We start from the raw sequence: 21,951 nt of genomic DNA, 5'->3' as shown, positions 1-21,951 counted from the left end.
TGAGCAATAGGAAGGAATCAGCTATTGGTTGTGGTAAGTGCAACCACTTGTACGGATCTCGAGGCTCAGTGAATTAAAAAGTCAATCTCATAATATTACGTACTGTATAATTTCATTTGTCCTCAAAAGGACAACACTGTAGAGATGGAGAACAGATTAGTGGTTTCCAGGGGACAGGAATGGGATAGGGGTGCAAATACAAGGGACAGCATGAGGGAGATCCCTGTGATGACGGATTGGTTCTGTATTTTGACTGGGGTAGTAGTTACCTGGATCTGTAAAATTGCATGGAACTCTACAGAAACACATCCATAAACCAATGTATGTTAAAAACGGTGAAAACTGAACAAAGTCTGCAGTCTAGCTAACAGTATTGTAACAATGCCGGTTTCCTGGTTTGGGTCTTGTCCTACAGTTATATAATACATCACCATTGAAGGACACTAGATGAAGGATTCACAGGACTCTATGTTATATTTGCAATGTTAAGCCTATAATCATTTCAAAATAAAAGTTTCAAAAATTAAAACCTCCAGGGGCTCCCTATGGCCTCCAGAACACAATTCAAACTTCTTGGTCTGCCATGAAGCCCTTTCAGACTGAGGCTCCAGCCCCATATCTCACTCCTCCCTCACATGCACTCTGCACACATGGTAATGGTAACGTAGCTCCTGAAGGTCCTGGTATCCACCATGCTCTATGACTCTTCCCTACCATTGTCTGGGACAATCATCCCCCAGTCTTCTGCCCTATTTTTATAACTCAAGCCCTCAATTTTCCTTCTCCGCTTGGCCCTCATGGGAGTGCCTCCCTTCTGTGCCCCCACAGAGCACTGTGCAGAGCCCTGACACAAATTCTAACACACCGCATCGCTATTGTTAGTCTACATATTAAACTTCCCTTTTAAAGGAGTAGGGACTCTGCATAGTTTAAGTCCTTATCTGTAATGCCCAGAACAATGCACCATAGACACACAATAAAAGTTTATTGAATGAATGAGTAAATAAAGGGAAAAAAGAAAGGAAGAATAGAGGGAAAAAAGGGAGTAAGGGATAAGGGAAAATTCAAAGTATGGAGAAGCCACTGTTTCTTTCTCCTGCACCTGCTGTCTGCCATCTGTCTACTCTTTCTTAACTCTTCTCTTCTGGCTTCTGCTGTCATTGCTCTGTTGATCTGCTCTTCTGAACTTCATTAGTGACCTTGTGAATGATAAGTTCAATAGCCTCCTCTCGATCCCGGTCCTCCTCCACCTCTCTAGCTCTGCTGTCCTCCTTGAAACATTCATGGCTCTTGACTTCTCATCTTCCACCTGTTTGTTTCTGCTCCAGCACCTTGATCAATGTCTTCCCCCTACCCTTTGTCTTTAAATGTAGGTGCCCCGAGGGCTCTATCCTTGGTTCTGAACTCTTCCCTCCATGTTTTCACTTCTTCCTGGGCTCCAGTTAATCTCTCTACACACATTCCTCTCCAGCCCTTAACACTCTGCTTACCCACATCTCTAGCTATCTGCTAGACCTCTCTGCCTGATGATTCCCAACACACAGAAAACTAAGCTCTGCATCATCCAAGCCTGCTCTTGACTTTCCTACTTCTGTCAATGATGCCCGATTCCTCTGGTTTTCCAGGCTTAAGACTCCGGACTCCCAGATTCTTCCTTTCAGACTTTGCTACATCTGCTAGGCAAGTCCTCCTAAAGCACATCTGCAATCCCATCTTGTTCTGCTCAAATCCATCCCACCATAGCTAATCAAAGTTTAAGTAAGAGTTGAGTCCTAAGCCTCCTGAACCTGCCACCACCTGAGTTCTTCTAGGTTAGTTCCATCTGGCCTGCCACAGGAAAATTTCACTCCGTTGGAATCTTAGACACATCCTACCATGAACATCTGTGTGTGAACAGTACAGTCCATTTGCTGATAGGTCTTCTATAAGTGACCATTGTTATGAAGATTATTTCCTGCCTCTCTGCTTTCACTTATGCTGTTTCTCTGTCCTCTCTCTCTCCCTGTTGCTCCATCCCTGCCCCGCTGAAATCCTATACCTCCTTCAACATCACACATGAATGTCACCTTCTTTCCCTGACCTGGCCAGCTTGGCATGATATTCTCCTCACCAACCCCCTGACATCAGGAAGCATCTCTTGTGGCTCTAGAGTTCTTCCTATGCTGTAATGACTTGGGAGTTTATCCTTCTCATAAAATGAATCATAAGCTCCTTTCTTGCTCATCAACATATTTCCTGGGTTAATATAATTAATATGGGCCTTGTTAGATTGAATTTCTCTTTCAGCATGAGTCCTGGGCCAGCCCCATCTTTCCCCGAGTCACCATGCATGATGGAGCTGGGAGCCCCACCAGAGCTCAAGTTCAGAGCACGGCAGCTCTGCCTGAGCACTCGGCACTCAGAGGGTCACTCCATGTGCTCTGGACACTGACATCACTAGCTCAGGATGAGCTCAGGCCTGGGGGCAGAGGGAGAGCACGGTCCAGATGTAGGTAGCAAGTGGAGATGGTGATGCTTGCTTGTGGCAGATTGTGGGAGTCCTCCCCACAAACTTTAGGGAAACAGAGTAATTGACAAACATTCATAAAACCAACTGAGCTCATTCCTGAGCCAGGGGTCACCAGTAGTGGTGATGGCACTGTGCACTTCAAGTGTGGACAAGTATCCTTCACCTCTGTGCCCTCCATCCTGTCTTTGAAAAATGATGTCTGCTCCGCCTGTGGAAAAGGTTAATTGCTAACAGGTAGTCTCAGCCAGACTTCTAAAGTGGACAGAACTGACTCTGTTGACCTTGTGCATTGGACACCTCCAGGTGGGGGAATTCCAGGAGTGATATCAGGGGCACCCACCAGCTCCTTCTCCGTTTACTGTTTCAACTCGCCCCAGAACTTTAACCTGGAGCAGCTCATCCATGGCCCACCCAGGCAGAGATGTTCTGAGCCCAGCCATACACTGCCTGGTTACAGGGAGAGAAGGGGCCTTAAAGCCAGGGAGACCCAAGGGGTGTCAGAAGACGAGAGGAGCCCTGAGCATGTGGGACACTGGGCAACTGCATGAGCAAGCTCTGCCTGGACCAAGCTCCCTTGGGGTTGTCCCAGAGAAGGGATGGAGCTCTGTGAGCCTAAAGGCTGGGGCTGTGAGGAGTGTGTCCTCAGGGAGCCTCCTGTCTGCAGGAAGGAGGTAGTTATTACCCTGGGGGAAACTGCCCTGAGAAGCATTTGTGCCAAGAAGAATGAAGGGCCAGGCTCCTCCAGAAAATTTTTTCCCTCCCTTCCTCCATCCTTTTCTCTCTCTCTCTCTCTCTCTCTCTCTCTGAGACAGGGTCTCTCTATGTTGCCCAGGCTGGCCTGGAACTCTTAGGTTCAACCGATCCTCCTGCCTCAGCCTCCTGAGCTGGGGTTATAGGCACTCACTATGGTGCCCGGCCAACTTCCAGGGAATTCTTGCCCTTGGGAAGAGGGCATGAGGGCAGGGAGGCAGGGGACTGGGGAGGAGAAAGGAGGACCCCCAAGCTGCACAATGAGGACTCCAGAGGAGTGTCCTCTAAGAGCCAGGACCCTCCTTTGAGGCACAGGAACAATAAATCCCTCCAGAGTCCACAGGTCTCTCGCATCCAGTCTGAAAGGTTGACTCCCTGCACGGGGCACTCCTGGGGATGGGGCTCTGCAGGGCTTCAGGTCAGCCTGGCTCTATCTTCTGGCAGGAGCCCACTAAGGCCTGTTCACCCAAAAGACAGCACCCAGCATGCTCAGGAGCAGGGGCAGCTTCAGAAGGACCATGAGCAGGAAGTGAGGGCTGCTGAGCCGGAACCTGTGGGGGACACGGTGAAAATGAGTCACTTCCCCGGGAGAACCCCCAGAACCCTTCTCTCCCCACCTCTCCCCATGCTCTGACTCTGGAGCCCAAATAACCCAGGAGCAGCCAGGGAAAGGACCTATGCCAAGGCAGCCCCTTCTGTGGCCCCCATCCCTCCTTCTCCCTCCATCAAGGACTGCCCGGGGGGTCTCATCAAGGAGAGGTGATGGAGTGAAGACAGAAGAGGGACCCACTTCCAGGAGTGCGCTCCACAGCACCCTCTCTGTCCCTGTCCCACTCACAGCCTCCACTTTATCAACTGACTTCTTAAAACCAGTCCACACTCTCACTTTTTTTACTTTCTGAGACAGAGTTTCACTCTGTCACCCAGGCTGGAGTGCAGTGGTGCAATCATGGCTCACTGCAGCCTTGACTTCCTGGGCTCAAGTGATTCTCCCACCTCAGCCTCCTGAGTAGCTGGGACTACAGGCGCACCCCCACACCTGGCTAATTTTGTATTTTGTAGTAGAGACAGGGTTTCACCATGTTGCCCAGGCTGGTCTCAATCTCCTGGACTCAAGTGATCCACCGCCTCGGCCTCCCAAAGTGTTGGGATTGCAGGCATGAGCCACCGCACCTGGCCACCACTTTCACTGTTCCACTCCAGCTCCTTGTTCCCTCCCCTCAGGGTCTAGCAGCAATATCACAGCCCTTTCTGGATATCTTTGGGAGAGGAGAGAGAACTGATTCAAACCCCAGCCTGGAGCTGGCCCATCTCCCCACAGACCCCACAGAGAGCTCCTGGTGGCAAAATCCCCAGCTGAGCAAAGACCTTTGAAAAGGGCCACAGAACTGGGACCCCAAGTCCGGAGCTGGATGGGGAAGGAGACAGGAAGGAGTGGGGAAGGAAGGAGGGGCTGCATGTCCACCTGAACTCAACCTTCGACCTGAGTCCCAGTAGCTGCCCCATAGGGAAAGGCGTTCACAGCACAAGTGATATTTCCCACTCAGCATCCACATGCAGCCTCAGAGAGTATGAGAATCAGGACCAGAGATGGAGAGAAACAGCAGACAGTGACGATCTCAGGTCACGGTGCGCCACACCCACCCCCCAGCTTCCACCCCAGGGTTGCTCCCTCCATGGCCTCCAGGCCCTGGGTGCTTACCCTGAATTTTGGGTCAACACCTCCCCAGTGCTGAGGTTTCGCCCAGGGTTCACCACCGGGAAGATGGGAGGTGTGACTGGATGTGTGGTCCTCCTTGGGGCTGTAATTGCTGTTGGAGATGAAAATGATGCATCAGGCCGTGCCTGGGCTCCCAGCCATGCTCAGAGCACCCGTATGGATGTCACACAGAATCACCCACTCACAGAAGAGGCTGGAAAGATCTTCTGAAGCCAGATCCAGGGCACCTCCTGGGTGAAACCCCTCAGGGACAAAAAGAGCCCTTACCAGAACCAGCCATGAGAGTCCCCTCCAATAAGTGCCAGGTCTTTCTCTGCATCTCAGAGAAAGACTCTTACCACTCTGCCCACTCTGCCCTCATCCCACTCTGCCTGGGGTGAGGGCAGGGGTCTCTCTGGGCTTCTGCAGCCAGATGTGGAGTTCCAGGAGGAGGAGGGGAAGGAGGAGTCTAAAGGAAGATGGCTCAGCCTGTGGCCCAAGAAGCCTCGTAGAGACCATGAGAGGGGTCTCTGAGCACCCTTCATGTGGACACACTTTTTTTTTTTTTTTTTTTTGAGATGGAGTTTCACTCTTGTTGCCCAGGTTGGTTGGAGCGCAATGGCACGATCTCAGCTCACCACAACCTCCACCTCCCGGGTTCAAGCGATTCTCCTGCCTCAGTCACCCAAGTAGCTGGGATTACAGGCATATGCCACCACGCTTGGCTAATTTTGTATTTTTAGTAGAGATGGAGTTTCTCCATGTTGATCAGGCTGGTCTCGAACTCCTGACCTCAGGTGATCTGCCCTCCTTGGCCTCCCAAAGTGCTGGGATTACAGGCGTGAGCCACCGCGCCTGGCCCATGTGGAAAGGCCACTGTAGGCCACCCCTAGGGAGGGGATAGGTTGACACTCGGCTCCTCCTAAGGACTTCAGGTGACCACCAGACTATTGACATAGTCTACTCCCTCATTGCCACTGGACTCCCAGCTCATGATCTCCCTAAAGCAGTTGTCCTGGAGGCTCAGCCCTTCACCAGTGCCTGACACAGGCTCAGTGTGATCCGATAAGCTGCGTTCAACCTCTCTGTTGCTGGAGATTCGTTGATGGACGTGGCATGAGCCCCACCCCGTTGGAGGGACAGAGACACATAAACAGACGGACGCACTTCCGCTGGAAGCAGCCCTGGGAAGGAGCCCCAGCAGGTGCAATGGGAGCACAGGGGAGGAGCCTGACCCACCCCCAGGCCAGCAGGGAGGGAAACATGGGCGGCACCTAGCAGAGGCGAATGCCGGACCATGGGATGCTTTTGGGAAGTGAGAGACATGATAGAGTGTGAGCCTGAGGACAGGAGATGGTGTGGATAGCTAAGGGGCAGGGGGCAGGGGAATTTGGTTCAAGAGGGTTGGGGAGGCAGAAAACCACAGGACAAGGAGCCAGCCCCAGGAGGATCACCCTTGGACAGGATGGGGAAGCCTGTCCTCAACCCGAAAGGGAAAGGGGAAGAATGAGTGTGGATTGCATGAAAGTTTGCAAGTGGAGAAGGAAAGAAACTGATGTCCTGTGTGTTCTCAGGAAGGTAGATGTATGGGAGAGTAATGTTGGAAACTCTTAACTTCTACTGGCAGCCACAGGCACCATTTTCTCACTTTTTTTCCCCAGCAGCGCTAGAGCAGGTGGATTTTAGACAGGGCGACCAACTTTCCCAGGACTTTTCTAGCCTTAGCACTGAAAATCCCACATTTGGGAAACCCCTTAGTCCTGGGCAAACTGGGATGATTAGTGACCTTTATTTTAGGATTGATCCAGGGATGACGGTTTTGTCAGGTAGATAAGGAAATGGAATATGGGAGTTATGAGTGCTGCTAAGAGAAGAAAATGTCAGGCTGGGCATGGTGTCTCACTCCTATAGTCCCAGCACCTTGGGAGGCCAAAGCGGGTGGATGACTTGAGGTCAGGAGTTTGAGACCTGTCTGGGCAACGTGGGAAGACCCTGTCTCTACTAAAAAATACAAAATTAGCCAGGCATGGTAGTGCACACCTGAAGTACCAGCTACTCAGGGGGCTGAGGTGGGAGGATCACGAGCCCAGGAGGCGGAGGTTGCAGTAAGCCGAGATCGCTCCACGGCACTCCAGCCTGGACAACAGAGTGAGACCATGTCTCAATAAAAGAAAAAAGAAAATGTGATCTATTGCAGGGGCTCAAAGTGGTCTAGGAAGGAAGTGAGGTCAGAACGGGAGTGATGGGGGCAATAAATTGGCGGAAATGGAGGGATCAGAAGACAGAAGGTCACTGTGAGGTTGAGAATAGGGACAATGGCATGAGGATGGGGGAGAGCTGATTGATGAAAAGTTGTCAGAAAATAGAATGTCTGAGTTTAAGACTCTGGGCAGCGACCAGGTCGGGTGATGACAAGCTCTGAGGTGTTTCCATGGGTTGCAATTCTGAAGAGAGTAGAAAATAAAGGACACCAAGGTTGAGAATGTCAAGGAACCCAAGGCAAGATTGCCAAGTTATTCATTAAAACCTGCCAAGATAATGGCAGAGGTTGGAGTGGAGGCACTGGCAGGTCTCCGTTGAATGAGGGGGAGCAGCCTGGAAGCTGATGGTCCGCCTTGTCAAGCACAGGTAGAGGGTGGGCATGGCCATCTGGCACAGCATTTAAAGGAAGCATGTGGAAAGTCATAGGGCGGAAGTTGTGATGCGGGCAGGAAGAATTGGGACACGGCTCCATGGCCCTCTAGCACAGGGGGAGTAAGAGAAAGAGTAGCTTCCACTCAAGAAGCTACTAAACAGGAAGGTCTTCCCAAGCAAGACATATTTCAAAACAACATGGTAGGGGATGTTCTGTGAGGAGGCTGCAAATGTGCAGGAGTGTTTCTTCTTTGGTACAGGCTTCCCAAAGGGCACGGTGGAAACAGCTTTGGCTCAGCATGAAGGGGCCTCCTCCATGCTGGATAATGGGGTGAGGCCCAGGCCCTACGGGAGTGACGGCGCCTGAGCTGTGCACCCCCAAGCCCACCCAAGGCTGAAGGATCAGCCGCCTCTCTCCATGCCCATGCCATAGGCTCCTCCCAACACCACTGTGACTGAGGACAAGACAAGACTTGGACGCACACTTCAGTGTGCCGCCCACCCTTGTTCCCTTGTCCAGTCGCACCCCAAACCCTGCTGCCAAAGTGAGGGGAGCTCTTACCTGGGGAAACATACACCCTAACCAGGGCCGAGGGATCACGTGACCATGAATCCAGGATCCACAGTGTCTGAATTTTGCACCAGTAAGATCCAGCATCATCTTCATTGAGGTTCTGCATGGTCACAGTGAAGGCGAGAGCCTCCAGGTGGTCTCTGATGGACACGCGGCCATTCCTCTCCAGCTTCTCTTCTCCCTTGGTCTCCACAATGCTCTCACATGACGTGTCGTACTGTCCTCGGCACCAGTATTTGTTATATCCCTTGTACATGCTCTCATACTGACACCACACTGTCAGAGAGTCCCCCGCAGTGCCAGTCACAGAGCCTGGGCCCGTCAGAGACAAACAGCCTGGAAAACACAAGCCCGAGTCCCAAGTCTCCATCCAGATGGCCCCATCAGCAGCCATCTGTCTGAAGCTTAAGGGGAAGGTTGCCAGGGAGACCTGGGTGTTTCCTGGGAGGGGGACCTGGAGGAATACTTGAGCTTAGGACCTAAGCCAAAGAGTCCCTGTGAGAGCAGAAACCTGTCCCCTGTGAGAGCAGGGACACCAAGTCACAGCACAGGGGCCCCAGCACCTGGAGACCAAAGCTAGAGGCAGGAGCAGAGAGGAGCTGGTCATCCCACCTTGTCCTGGGCCCTGCAGCCTCTGCCAGGCATGAGATTTGGTCATATACAAGATCACTTCCCTTTGGAGTGAGACCCATATATTCTGGGGTCTTCTGAATCTCAGGCTTATTCTTTAAAAGCACAACTTGCGGTTTCCTCCACTTTCAGAGTGTTCTTGCGGGAGGAAAAATACTCTCCGGCTCCGATCTTAACCACTCTCCAGAAAGAATCAACATGGCGCTGGGAAGAGGGGTTATCCCCAAAGGAAGCCCTGATAAGCTTCTTTACCTGAATTTGGGACACAAGATGACCCTTCCCCACAATAGTCCCCAGGTCTTGGGAGTCAGAGGTCACCATGCATTCAGAGGAAAGAGGGAAGCTGCTCTTTGTAACCAAGTGAGGTGATTTGGGTCCTGGGGGGAAAGTGGGGTTTAGAATCTGGGAGGCAAAGTGTGAGAAGTTGATACGGAAGCAAAGAGAAGGGACAAGAAAGGCTGTAGGTAGGCAGAAGTTCAGGCATTATGGGATGTGATGCTCAGCAGAGCCCCCCAATATCTTAAGCAAGTGCTGAAAAACTGACAAGATGCTTTGTTTGAACTTGAGTGTATGTGCATGTGCACGTGTGTGTGGGTGTGAGAGAGAGGGAGAGAAAGAGAAACAGTGATGAGGCTGAGCTTTGCACCCCCTCAGAGTAACCTGAGTTCACAATAAGAGGATGAATACACGCAGGGGCCACGGAAGCTTAAGCCGTTAGAATGAGCAGAAATTGTGAAAGAGCCCCTGGCATCTGTGGGTCCTATGACTATCTGGGCTCCTGAGCTAACTACATCTAGATCTGAGGTGATTGAGGATGGAGGAGCCCCTGACTTCTGGCTTTCATTCATTTCCCTCCCCTCCTCCCACCATCTGCCTTTCCTCCCCACTCTGTCCGCAGCTGGCTCTGTCTGTCATATGCCTTGGCAGATGTGTGAGCTGCCACCACGCACACCTTCCTCACCCCACCAACCATGCTTGGCCTGAGACAATCTCACTGTCACTATCTCTTCCCACCCTCCTGGTCCCTTCCACACTCAGTAGCACCTGTCACCCCCACCCTGACCCCTTCCCAGCCCCTACCCCAAACCCTGCTCCAAACCTGTGTTTTCCCGCTCTGTGCTCCCTTGACCACAGCAAAGTGGCTCCTGACCCTGCACCTTCTGAGCACTCACCATTTCTCTGCTGTCCTAATTCTCGTAAGAACCTTCCTCGCTCTGGATGCTGTGCCCTCAGGAATCTTCCCATTCCCAAATCCCTGCTCCCCACCTACGTTCTCCCCCAAGAACCTGTTGCCCCGCAGCTGCACACCCCTCCTGAGATTTGAGAGCTGGTCCTCACCTCCTCCCTTCCACCTGCCCCCAGCTCCCTCCTGGAGGTGGCACATCCCAGCAGCACCTCCTTCTAGGTTCTGGACAGAGCTCAGGACTGCATTTCCCACAATGGGAGCTTGGCAGGGTACAAAGGGCTTGTCACAGCCAAGAGTCTGGTGATGGAGCCGGGGCCTGCTTGTGCTGCTTCCTAAAGGGATCCTTCCTGGAGAGCTTGGGGTTGTTCTTCTTCTGCCAGGATCAGAGCCAGTCCCTTCAGAGCTGAATGTGTCCTAGAATTCCTGCCACTCCAATCAAGAAGATGCCAGCAGCAGATAGGAAGTCAGACTCAAGAGAGCTTTCCAGGCTCCTTCCAGCCCAAAAAGTCTTTAATTCCTCAATTGCATAAGAGCTGGCCTGGCCTTCTGCCCCTGGCCTCTGGAAAGAGGCTTTCTCCTCCGGAATCTGTCCTCCACTCTCCTGATTACAACCTGGGCTCCTTCAGCCCTGCTAGGAAGCAAATGTTTCGCTCTTCCTCTCAAACACACACACACACACACACACACACACACACACACACACACACACACTGGGGAGAGCACAGCTGAGGGAGGAAACCATGGGACCATTTTGTCCCTTCCAGGGCCCAGAGCCACTTAGTTTTAGCTCCCTCTGGACTGAGCTCTTTCCTTCCCCAGGTCTCTATTGGGTAAACCTCCAGGTTTGGGGGGTCTTTCTGGTTCACAAACTTTACAACTTTTCAAGCCATTCTAAGCCAGGCAAACATCAGTCCCTTTGAAGAGGCAGAATCTCATCCTGAAAAGCCTAAAACTGCTATTGGGAACCCCAAACCTAGCAAATCTGGAAGGTCACCCTAGAAAAGAAAGGGCCTTCTGCATTCATGATGGCTATTCTCTCCAGTAGGCAACCTTCTCATTGAAATGAAACCAATTCAAATTAATCTTCTGAAAAGACAGAAGATGGTTCTGAAAATGTGGAAGTCACAGCTGGGCGCGGTGGCCCACGCCTGTAATCCCAGCACTTTGGGAGGCCGAGGCAGGCGGATCACAAGGGCAAGAGATCGAGACCTTCCTGGCCAACATGGTGAAATCCCGTCTCTACTAAAAATACAAAAATTGGCCGGGTGTGGTGCCTCAAGCCTGTAATCCCAGCACTTTGGGAGGCCGAGGCGGGCGGATCACCAGAGGTCAGGAGTTCCAAACCAGCCTGGCTAGCGTGGTGAAACCCCGTCTATATTAAAAATACAAAAATTAGCCAGGCATAGTGGCAGGTGCCTATAATCTCAGCTGCTTGGGAGGCTGAAGGTGAGAATCACTTGGACCTGGGAGGCGGAGGTTGCAGTGAATCTAGATCACGCCATGCACTCTAGGCTGGGCAACAGAGCAAGACTCCATTTAAAAATAATAATCATAATACAAAAATTAGCCAAGCATGGTGGTGTGCACCTGTAGTCCCAGCTACTCAGGAGGCTGAGGCAGGAGAATCACTTGAACCTGGGAGGCAGAGGTTTCAGTGAGCCAAGATCGTGCCATTGCACTCCAGCCTGGCAACAAAGCGAGACTCTGGCCAAAAAAAAAAAAAAAAGGAAGTCACTTATAAAGACTTATATTTCAGAGGTAGGGCAGCAGTGTGAATAAGAGTACTATCTAAAGCCCAGTAAGCAAAGCCACCTCCAAAATGGAGGTAAAGCAAGGCAACTTGCAGAGGGGAGAGCCTGGATAGGTGAGCTTAAAGAAAAAGATAAAGGCCAAGGTGAGCGGATCACTGGAGGTGAGACCAGCCTGGCTAACATGGTGAAATCTTGTCTCTACTAAAAATACAAAAATTAGCCCGGTGTGGTGGCATACGCCTGTAACCCCAGCTACTCGGGAGGCCGAGGCACGAGAATTGCTTGAACCTGATTGGCGGAGGTTGCAGTGAGCCGAGATCACCCCACTGCACTCCAGCCTGGGTGACAGAGCCAGACTCCCTCTCGAAAAAAAAAGAAGAAGAAGAGGAAAGAAAAAGATGAGATAAGGGGTGTGGCTGATTAAATCACAGACCCTCAGATGTAGAGCATGGCTTATGGTTGCTTAGCCCAATTTTCTACTTAATGTAAAAATATAACAAAAGCAAATTTTCATGCAAAGTATTGGCAGATGACACCAAATTACTGTTGTTTGAAAGAAGAACCAGGATTGGATTGGGAAGGAGTGGGTAGATCTATGCTGTTGATAGCATTCTAGTTCATGGATTGGCCAGTGAGCTCACAGATGTTTGTTAAGTTACATATAATTAAAATAAAAGAGGGTCTTGAATGGACCAGTGATGAGAGAGTGTTCCATGACCCATGATCTAATCCTGGGCACCTGAAGTTAAGGAAAAAGAAGGTTATGCTAATTCCAAGATACTTTCCTCTGTCCTGCTAGAGTGTTACCTGAATGCAAGATTAGCAGTTCTCAAGGAAATCCAGCATGTTCCTGGAAATAATTGATGGAATTATATAAATGCATCTATGCATTTGTTGAAACATGTGCTTGCTGGTTGCTTGAGGTTAATGGGAGCTACTAAACATTGGACAGCAATCAGTTCAGAATGGAAATACCAGATGATGTGGCAGAGAGGTCAGCTATTTTGTGACTATTACTAGGTTAGCCTTATTCTTGACACCTCCATGGCCAATGGAAAGAGCTCTGTGGAGGACACAGATCTGGACTTCATTTCCAGCTTGTCTACTTAGTTCTTATGTCATCGGATCTCCCTTCATCATCTTATTTATAAAGTGGAGTCAATGCTATTTGCCCTGCCTGGGTCACAAAACTGCTCAGAGGGTTAAATTCTATCATCTATTTGGAAGTGTTTGTAGGTTATAAAAATGTGTAATAAATAGAATTCTAGTTTTGCTCTTTTTAAATTTTTTACTTTTCTTTTTTTGTAGAAATGGGGTCTTGCTATGTTGCCCAGGCTGATCTCAAACTCCTGCGCTGAAACAATCCTCCTGCTTTGACCTCCCAAAGCACTGGGATTACAGGTGTGAGCCACCTCACTCAACCAATGTTTGCTTATTTTGTATTTGAATTTGCTTCCTTCCTCTTTGTCATTTCCCCTTCCTGCTAGAATTGCCCTTTCCATCTCTCTTTCCCAGTTAAGATTTTCAGAGGGACCTGCGCAGGTCACATTGCGAGTCTGAGGATAGGGAATGAGATGGGGTGGAAAGAGAGATGGAAAGGGCAAAGAAAAAGGAAGCAAATTCAAATACAAAATGAGCAAACATTGGTTGAGTGCAGTGGCTCATGCCTGTAATCCCAGTGCTTTGGGAGGTCAAGAGAGGAGGATTACTTGAGCCCACGAGTTTGAGTCCATGTCACCTACCTGGTCTTCTTCCTTTAAATCGCTGTCATTTTCACTCACCCTTCTAGAAAGAATCTTGTCATTACATTGGGCAATTTCTATGTTTTGTGAGGGAACTCAACCATAAAATTCATTCTGCAAACATGAAGAATGTCCTCTAATTTTTAGCCTAAATTTATTTCCCCAGAGACAAATGTGTTTTCCTGCATTTTTGCATTTTGAATGTCTATTAATAAGAGTTTCTCTTCTGAAGTCCAACCTTTGCAGGACAGTTTCATTTACTTGTTTACACCACACCTTGTTCCGGGAAGGATTTAAGGTAGATGTTGAGGATGGCATTTTTTTTTTTTTTTTAGACAGGATCTCAACTCTATCACCCAGGCCAGACTGCAGTGGTGCAATCTCGGCTCACTGCAACCTCTGCCTCCCAAGTTCAAGCTATCCTCCTGCCTCAGCCTCCCTAGTAGCTGGGACTACAGGCGTGCATCACCACGCCCAGCTAATTTTTGTATTTTTAGTAGAGACAGGGTTTCACCATGTTGGCCAGGCTGGTCTCAAACTCCTGACCTCAGGTGATACACCCACCTTGGCCTCCCAAAGTGTTGGGATTACAGGCGTGAGCCACCACGCCCAGCCCATTAATTATTTCTCACAAACCATTCCAACCCCTTTACACTAAGCTTCGTCAAAACAGAACTATTGTTAATTCTTGAACTCTCCATGGTCTTTAATGTCCTCACACTTGCACATAAGCTATTCCTTTCCCACTCAGCCAACTCATTCATCCTGCAGGATGGACTTCCAATGAAGCCTCAGTGACATCTCCCACCCTTCCAAGAGCAAAGTGAGGGGTTCCTGTTGCATACTCTCATCACCACATGAATGAGTCTCTACAACAGTAATTTCCACATTGTATTGTAGTTAGTTGACTCCCTCAGTTCAGAAGTTACTCTTAATTACAGCACCCAGAACAGTCCTGGCACATATCTGGTGCTCAGTAAGTGTTTGTAGGATCCGTGGATGAATGATTGAATGTATAGAAGGATGCACAGGTGAATGAACGGATGTATCTTTCCCTTTTCTGTGGACACTTCACCTCTGGTTTGAACCCAGGACAGCTCTTCTACCTACTGTCCTGCCCCCTGCAAAACCAAGTCCCCAAAGCCACAGCCCCACTCACCTGAGAGGCAGAGAAGGAGTAGAGCTGGGAGCAGCCACATGTTCCTGTCTCCTTGGCTTCCGTCCTCAGCAAATCTAGGTCCCAGCTGGAATCCAAGTGTATGTAACGGAGCCTGGGTCATCCACTTTCTACTTGTCCAAGTTTCCTTTGTGTTCTCACTCATCTATTTCCTCTTTTGCCTTTTAAAGGATGCTTCCTAATTTTAAGCCTTACTTAGCAGAAGAGAAAGGGTGGCAAGAGACGTTTCTGAGAATGGACCAAGCACAAACAGGAAAATCTGTTGGCCTTCACTTAATGTGAACGTAATGTTTGAGTCACCCCTTGAGATTTCATGACTCGGAATTTCATGAAAGTCAGTCCCAGTTTACGAAACCTCTCCAACAGAGGAAACTCTGTTCCCTGCCTCTTTCACTCTTCTTCCTATCTGGGATTACTTCATCGATCTAAGGAGCTTCCCTTCTCTATGGCTGCCTACTTTTGAATCATAAAACACCCTCTACTTAAGGAGCTGTGGTGATCACTCCCCATGTCTTTCTCAACCGTTATCTCCATGTGGATGACTTCACACGTCTTCCTCTAACCCAATATCCCAATATCTCTCCTGGGCTCCAGATCCTACTTTCTAACTTCCTATAGGGAAGCTCCACCTGGTTATACACTATTAACCTAGTTCAGTATATGGGTCATGGTCAACAGCATAGATTCTGAAGTCACACAAACTCAAATCTCATCTCCATCATTTATTAATCATCTGACCTTGGGCATGTTGCTAAATCACTCTCATCCTCAGTCTCCTCATCTGTAAAATAGAGTACTCATGACAATTCTTTCTCATAGGGTTGCCACAGGAAATCAATGAGTTAATGTAAGTAAAGTGCTTGATACAGTGCCTGGAACATAGTAACTGCCCAGTTAATATTAAATACCTTTAGAATAGTCCTGAACCATTGAAATAGCTTCTCATCTGGTCCCTCCACTAGCTATACATTCTCTCTAATCCAACTTGCACATCAGAAGATACTCTTCTCTAAGACATAGCTATCTGAAAATATAATTTCTTTCCTTCTCTTTCCCCAGAGATACCCATCTTTGATACCCACAGCCTCTAATCTTTACTATCTTTTAGAACTCTACTGGATCATCTGATATTTCAAACTTTTGTTGTAAGAGCACAACTTCTTATCTTTTCTGTACCACCATACCTGATGAAGTATTATATAGCCAGGCATGGTGGCACACTCCTGTAATCCCAGCTACTTGGGAGGCCGAGGCAGGAGAATCACTTGAACCCAGGAGGTGGAGGTTGCAAAGCAATGAGCCAAGATCACACCATTGCACTCCAGCCTGGCAACAGAGCGAGACTCCATCTAAAAAAAAAAGAAAGAAAGATAGAAAGAAAGAAAGATAAGAAAGAAAGAAAGAAAGAAAGAAAGAAAGAAAGAAAGAAAGAAAGAAAGAAAGATAGATTATATATAGAATAGAGCCCTGGATGGAACAATAAAACACCAGGACCCTGGTCCCATGTGTGACATGAGCCACACACTTGAGGGATCCAGAATGAGCAGAGCTGACAGTAGCCACAACATTGTGTCTTAGTCCATTTTCTTCTACTATAACAGAATACTACAGGCTAGCTAATTTATAAAGAACAAAAGTTGGCAGGCGCAGTGGCTCATGCCTGTAATCCTAGCACTTTGGGAGGCCGAGGCAGGTGGGTGACTTGAGGTCAGGAGTTTCAGACCAGCCTGGCCAACATAGCAAAACCCTGTCTCTAACAAAAATACAGAAATTAGCCCTGCATGGTGGCATGAGCCTGTAGTCCCAGCTACTCAGGAGGCTGAGGTGGGAGAATTGCTTGAACCCAGGAGACGAAGGTTGCAGTGAGCCAAGATCACGCCACTGCATTTCAGCCTGGGCGACAGAGAGAAACTCTGTCTCAAATAATAATAAAAAAAAAAGAACAAATTTGTTCACCTTCCTAGCTTTCTGAAGATGAGAAGTCCAAGAGCATGGTAGTGGCATCTGACAAGCGTCATTCCATGGCAGAAGACAAGACAGCAGGCAAGCCTGCTAGACAGAGAGAAAAAGGGGACTGAACTCAGCCTATCAGGAAACCACTCTCACAATAACTAACCTACTCTGGAGATAACAGCATTAATCCACTCAGAGGACTGAGCTCTCATGACCAAATCACCTCTTAAAGACCTTACATCCCAATGCCATTACATTGACAGTTAAGTTTCAACACGAGTTTCTGAGGGAACATTCAAACCGTAGCAACCCTTGTGCCATTTATTCAGCAGAGACAACAGTTGCAGGCTTCAGTTCTCTCCACCAAGAGGACCAAACAAATCTTCAGCCTTCTTGGTTCTGCTTTTATAATGTTTTCTTCTGGTTCCTTTTTTGAAAATCTTATCCCTACAGTTGTTTATAAAATAAAAGAAATGGGAATAAGCAAAGGCATGTGTTGATGGTTGAAAAACTATAAACTCACCATGTCTAATATAGGCACATTTCACTATAATCCAATTAGAAAATCCAAACTCCAGACCACCTAGTAAGACAGAGTTGACACAGAAGCTATCATCTGGTTCCAAACTGAAGTCAAATCCAATAAAAGGAAATTCCAGGTATTAGAAATGTAAAGGGAACTAAAAGCCAGGTCTGTGAGCAGGATCTGATACCAAGAGGCTAATGGGGACCAGTCAAAATGAATTTGGGCCTTAGGAGGAGAGGGGCTGCTGTTTAAATAGCCACTCAGGGACAGAAGACAATGCCTCAGGTCTACACAAGACAGGGAGTGGGAGCAGAGCCCCCTGCCAAAAGCTAGGATCCATGAAGGGTCATTACGCCCATGGAACAGGATGAGGGGAGACCCCATTGATGGGCTCATGGGAGTATCAAGGCATCTCCACTCCCTATAGTTATAAGGAGTTACCTTCCATGAGAACAAGCACCTAAGTTGCACTACACAGGGGTGTGAGATCCAAAGTACAACTTCCCATCGTGTGGGAGTGTGGACAAGGACGTCAACATAAAACAGGTTGGCAAATGATGAGACTTGTAGGGCCATGGAAGAGATGAACACACACCAAAACCACACCTCCAGTTCACCTTGTGTTTTTATACACCCCATGAGCTAATGATCATTTTCACATTATTAATGGTGGGAATTTTTTTTTTATTCATGACACATGAAAATTGTCTGAAACTAAAATTTCAGTGTGCATAAATAAGTTTTACTGGAATACAGCTACACATGTTCATTTATGTATTATCTATGGCAGCTTTCTTGCTACAACAGCAGAGTTTGTTACAGGACCAACAAGTTCATATGCCCATTGCACTGGAACAAACCAATACACCAAGACAACAGGGTTTGCAGCAGAGAAAGACTTTAATGATCACAGGGTAATCAAGCAAGGAGTTGGGAGGGACCCTCAAATCCATCTCCCTGAGAAGTTCTGGGCTGGGACTTTTAAGGGGATTGTAGAGGGCAAGTAACTGGAAAATTGGGATCATTGATTGGTCAAGGTAGGATGGATGAAATCATCATGATCTGGAAACAGCCTTCTTTGGTGAATCAGCTTCTCTTGGATTCCTCTAGACCAGCTGGCATCAGTAGTTTCACTGGTATACAAGACCTGGTAAGAATATCTTAAATGGAAAACTTACTGTCTCACAATGCTTAAGATGTTACCTATGGTACAATTAAGGGGGACTATAGTCTTACAACAGGGTCTGTGTGATTCTGGGGGAATAGGCAGCAAATATGAAGAAGGAGGACAGAGAGCAGGCTGACCTCATGATTAATGCCAAATGTGCTGCAAGTTTGGTTTATTTTCATTTCTCCCCTTCCCTTCTTCCCTGATTAATTTTATAAAATTTATAGGAACAATTCCAAGCTGAGTAGTTGTGACAGAGACCGCAGAGCCCAAAAAACCTAAAATCTGTAATAGCTGGCCCTGGCAAAAGGAGTTTGCCATCCTCTGGTGTTGACGATGGACCCCTCCCTCCCCACTTGCAACCAGCAATCGTTCCCACTGGCAATTGGAAGCAGAATCCTGAAAGCAGAGCACTCTTGGGCTAGTCTTCTTGAGGGTAACAGAAGCTACTTTAGGTGGTGTGAGGATTTACCAGGGCAGAGGCAACCTAGAGAGTGATCTTAGGCCAGAGGGAGGGTCCAGGTAGAGTCTAGCTCAGCCCTGGTGAAGATACAGATGCTCCTGCCTGGCCCCATCTGCCTCATTTGGCAGCCTGACAAGTTGGCACTCTTCTGCGTTCCACTTAGTGCAGCCCCATAGGACCCCAGAAGAAGCAGGTAGCTTTCACCTGAGGACTTCCCCTGGCCCTCTAAGCAGCTGCTCCTATCTGCTCCTCCAGCCACACATGGGATTTCCTACAAGACAACTCCATTCCCTGCCCTCGCTTTAATCCTACTGTGCCCCATACCCTCAAAACACCTCCACCCTGACTCCACCGACACCTCAAACTCAGCCTGATGAACATCTAACCCTTCTCTCTCGCTGACCTCCCCAACAACTACTAGAACAACAGCAACGTGCTTCTCTTCCTTGACTCCCCGGACTGCCCCAGCCCAGAACTTTCACCTCCTGCTCTTCAGGCTGTCACTAAAGCTGCTGCCCGTGGAACTGCTCAGAGCTCAGGAAATTTCCTCCTCCGTAGATAAGAGAAGTGAGCAAATTAAAAGATGATTCTTCCTAGCTTTAAGGTTACTTCTGATATGATTAGAATAGTAGAGAATTATAAAAGGGAGAAGTTCATAAAGAAAGAGGGCAGCGATGTGCTATATTAATGTATATAGAAAAGATGCTCCTAAATTAATCAGTTTATAAAGACAGAGTATATTTCTGCCAAGAATGGGAAAAGTATTCTGTTTCTCAAGGACATAAGCTGGAGGAGGCTGCACCCTTCAGGAACCTTCTTAGCACTGTCTTAATTATTAAACACATACTCATGCAATTCTAATCCTTTAAACAACCCTGTGAGGTAGAACTTCCATTATCCCCATGTTTCAGAGGAGGAAACTGAGGCACAGAGGGGCCAATCAACCTGCTGAAGGCCTTATGACCCATTAGTGGTGAGCCACCATATCATGGCGTTCATATGAAGCTAGGATTGGAGGGCCCAGGTTGCCTGGCTCCAGGATCTGTGTCCTTATCTCCCACTACCCAGCTGCTTGTAGTAAATTAACGCAGAAACAAGGCACAAGAGGTCATGATGGTTGCTCTGAGAGAATTAAACAGAGTGATATGACCAAGAACCACCCAGGACGGTCTGAGAAGCCTCTGAGAAGGTGACGTTCAAAATGAGACTGCGCTGGCATTCAGAAGAGTGCACCAGATGCAAAAGAAGAGGAGGCAAGGCCGGGCATGGTGGCTCCCACCTATAATCCCAGCACTTTGGGAGGCTGAGGCAGGCAGATCACCTGAGGTTAGGGGTTCGAGACCAGCCTGGCCAACATGGTGAAACCCCATCTCTACTAAAAATACAAAATTTAGCCTGGTCGTGGCACACGCCTGTAATCCCAGCTACTAGGGAGGCTGAAGCAGGAGAATTGCTTGAACCTGGGAGGCCAAAGTTGCGGCGAGCCAAGATCACACCACTGTACTCCAGCGTGAGCAACAGAGTGAGACTCTGTTGAAGAAGAAGGAGAAGGAGAAGGAGAGGAAGAGGAAGAAGAAGGAGAAGGAGAAGGAGAAGAAGAAGAAGAAGAAGAAGAAGAAGAAGAAGAAGAAGAAGAAGAAGAAGAAGAAGAAGAAGAAGAAGAAGAAGAGGAAGAAGAAGTGGAAGAAGAAGAAGGACGAGGAGAAGAAGAAGTGGTGGGGGAGGGGGGGGAGGAGGGGAGGGGTGGGGGGAGGAGGGAGGGGGAGGGGAAGAAGGTAGTAGTAGTCAGGAGAGTGAAATCAGGAGCACCTTGTGATGCAGGAGGAAAACCAGGAGAGTCTGGGCTGTAGACTGAATGCTTATGTCCCTCCAGTTTCATACACTGAAACCCTAATCCCCAAGGTGGCGGTATTTGGAGTTGGGGCCTTTGGGATATGATTAGGCCATGAGGGTGGGGCTCACATGAATAAAATTAGTGCCCTTATAAGAAGAGACACAAGCCAGGTGCAGTGGTGCAAGCCTGTAGTCTCAGCTACTCAGGAGACTGAGCGGGGGGATCACTAGAGGCCAGGCGTTTGAGGCTACAGTGTGCTATGATAGTGCCTGTTAATAATCACCACACTTCAGCCTAGGCAGCATAGTGAAGCCTGTCTCTTAAATTTTTTTTTAATTAAAAAAAATCATAGAATCATAGAAGAGATACAGGAGAGCTTGCTTTCTCTCTCCCTTTCTCTGCCATGTGTAGATAAAGAAAGAAGGCAGCCGTCTATAAGCCAGGAAGACAGCCCTTACCAGCAACTGATTCAGCCAGCATCTTGATCTTGAACTTCCAGCCACCAGAACTGGGAGAAATGAATTTCTTTTGTGTGAGTCACCCAATCTGTGGTATCTTCGTTATAGCAGCCTGAGCTGACTGAGATAGTCTGAAAGCAAAGAAAGGAGAAAGAAGGGAGGAAGAAGTGCTCAGCCGAGTCAAGGGCTGCTGAGGTCAAGTAAGATGCAGAAAGAGAAGATGCATTTGGATTTGACTGATGGTAAGGTTGTTGATTCCCTCGTCAAGGGCATGTTTGTAGAGTGGTGAGCAGAGAAGACAGGTGGGCTTGACTACAGAGTAAATGACAGATGAGGAAACAGAGTCAGAAAATGCATACGGTGGCCGGGCGCGGTGGCTCATGCCTGGAATCCCAGCACTTTGGGAGGCCAAGTCGGGTGGATCACTTGAGGTCAGGAGTTCAAGACCAACCTGGCCAACATGGTGAAACCCCGTCTCTACTAAAAATACAAAAATTCCCTGGGCGGTAGTGGCGTGTGCCTGTAATCTCAACTACTCAGGAGACTGAGGAGGAGAATCACGCGAGCCTGGGAGGTGGAGGTTGCAGTGAGCCAAGATCACACCACTTTACTCCAGTCTGGGTTAGAGAGCGAAACCGTGTATTAGAAAAAAAAAAAAGAAAGAAGAAGAAAAAAGAAAGCACAGACACTGTTTTATAAGAGGCTCTGAGAAGGAAAGTGGAGAGAAAGGAAACAACAGCTGGAGAGGGCTGGGGACAAAGGGGAGAGTTTGTTTAATCAAAATCCTCCAGTATGCTGAGAGGTGAGTAGGCAGATGTTCTGGAAAACCTGTCCTGGTTGATGGGCAGATATCTCCAGGACTTCATTGTGTGCTCACAGAACTTGAAATCCAAGCAC

The 21,951-nt window shown here is 48.5% G+C and overlaps 1 protein-coding gene across 1 annotated transcript; it reads right to left on the bottom strand.

The window, feature by feature from the left end:
- Positions 1–969: 969 nt before the first annotated feature.
- CD300E (CD300e molecule) lies at positions 970–14,786 on the bottom strand. Its single transcript, XM_004041062.5, has 4 exons — positions 14,635–14,786; positions 8,155–8,502; positions 4,962–5,070; positions 970–3,810 (listed from the first exon to the last, which is right to left on the bottom strand). The coding sequence occupies exons 1-4, from the start codon at positions 14,753–14,755 to the stop codon at positions 3,711–3,713; spliced, it is 678 nt and encodes a 225-aa protein (XP_004041110.5). The 5' UTR covers positions 14,756–14,786; the 3' UTR covers positions 970–3,710.
- Positions 14,787–21,951: the final 7,165 nt, after the last annotated feature.

Source organism: Gorilla gorilla, chromosome 4 (genome assembly GCF_029281585.2).
Source record: "Gorilla gorilla gorilla isolate KB3781 chromosome 4, NHGRI_mGorGor1-v2.1_pri, whole genome shotgun sequence".
NCBI lineage: Eukaryota > Metazoa > Chordata > Mammalia > Primates > Hominidae > Gorilla > Gorilla gorilla.
The sequence above is the reverse complement of the archived record's forward strand: the minus strand, read 5'-3'. Positions and strand labels throughout refer to the sequence as shown.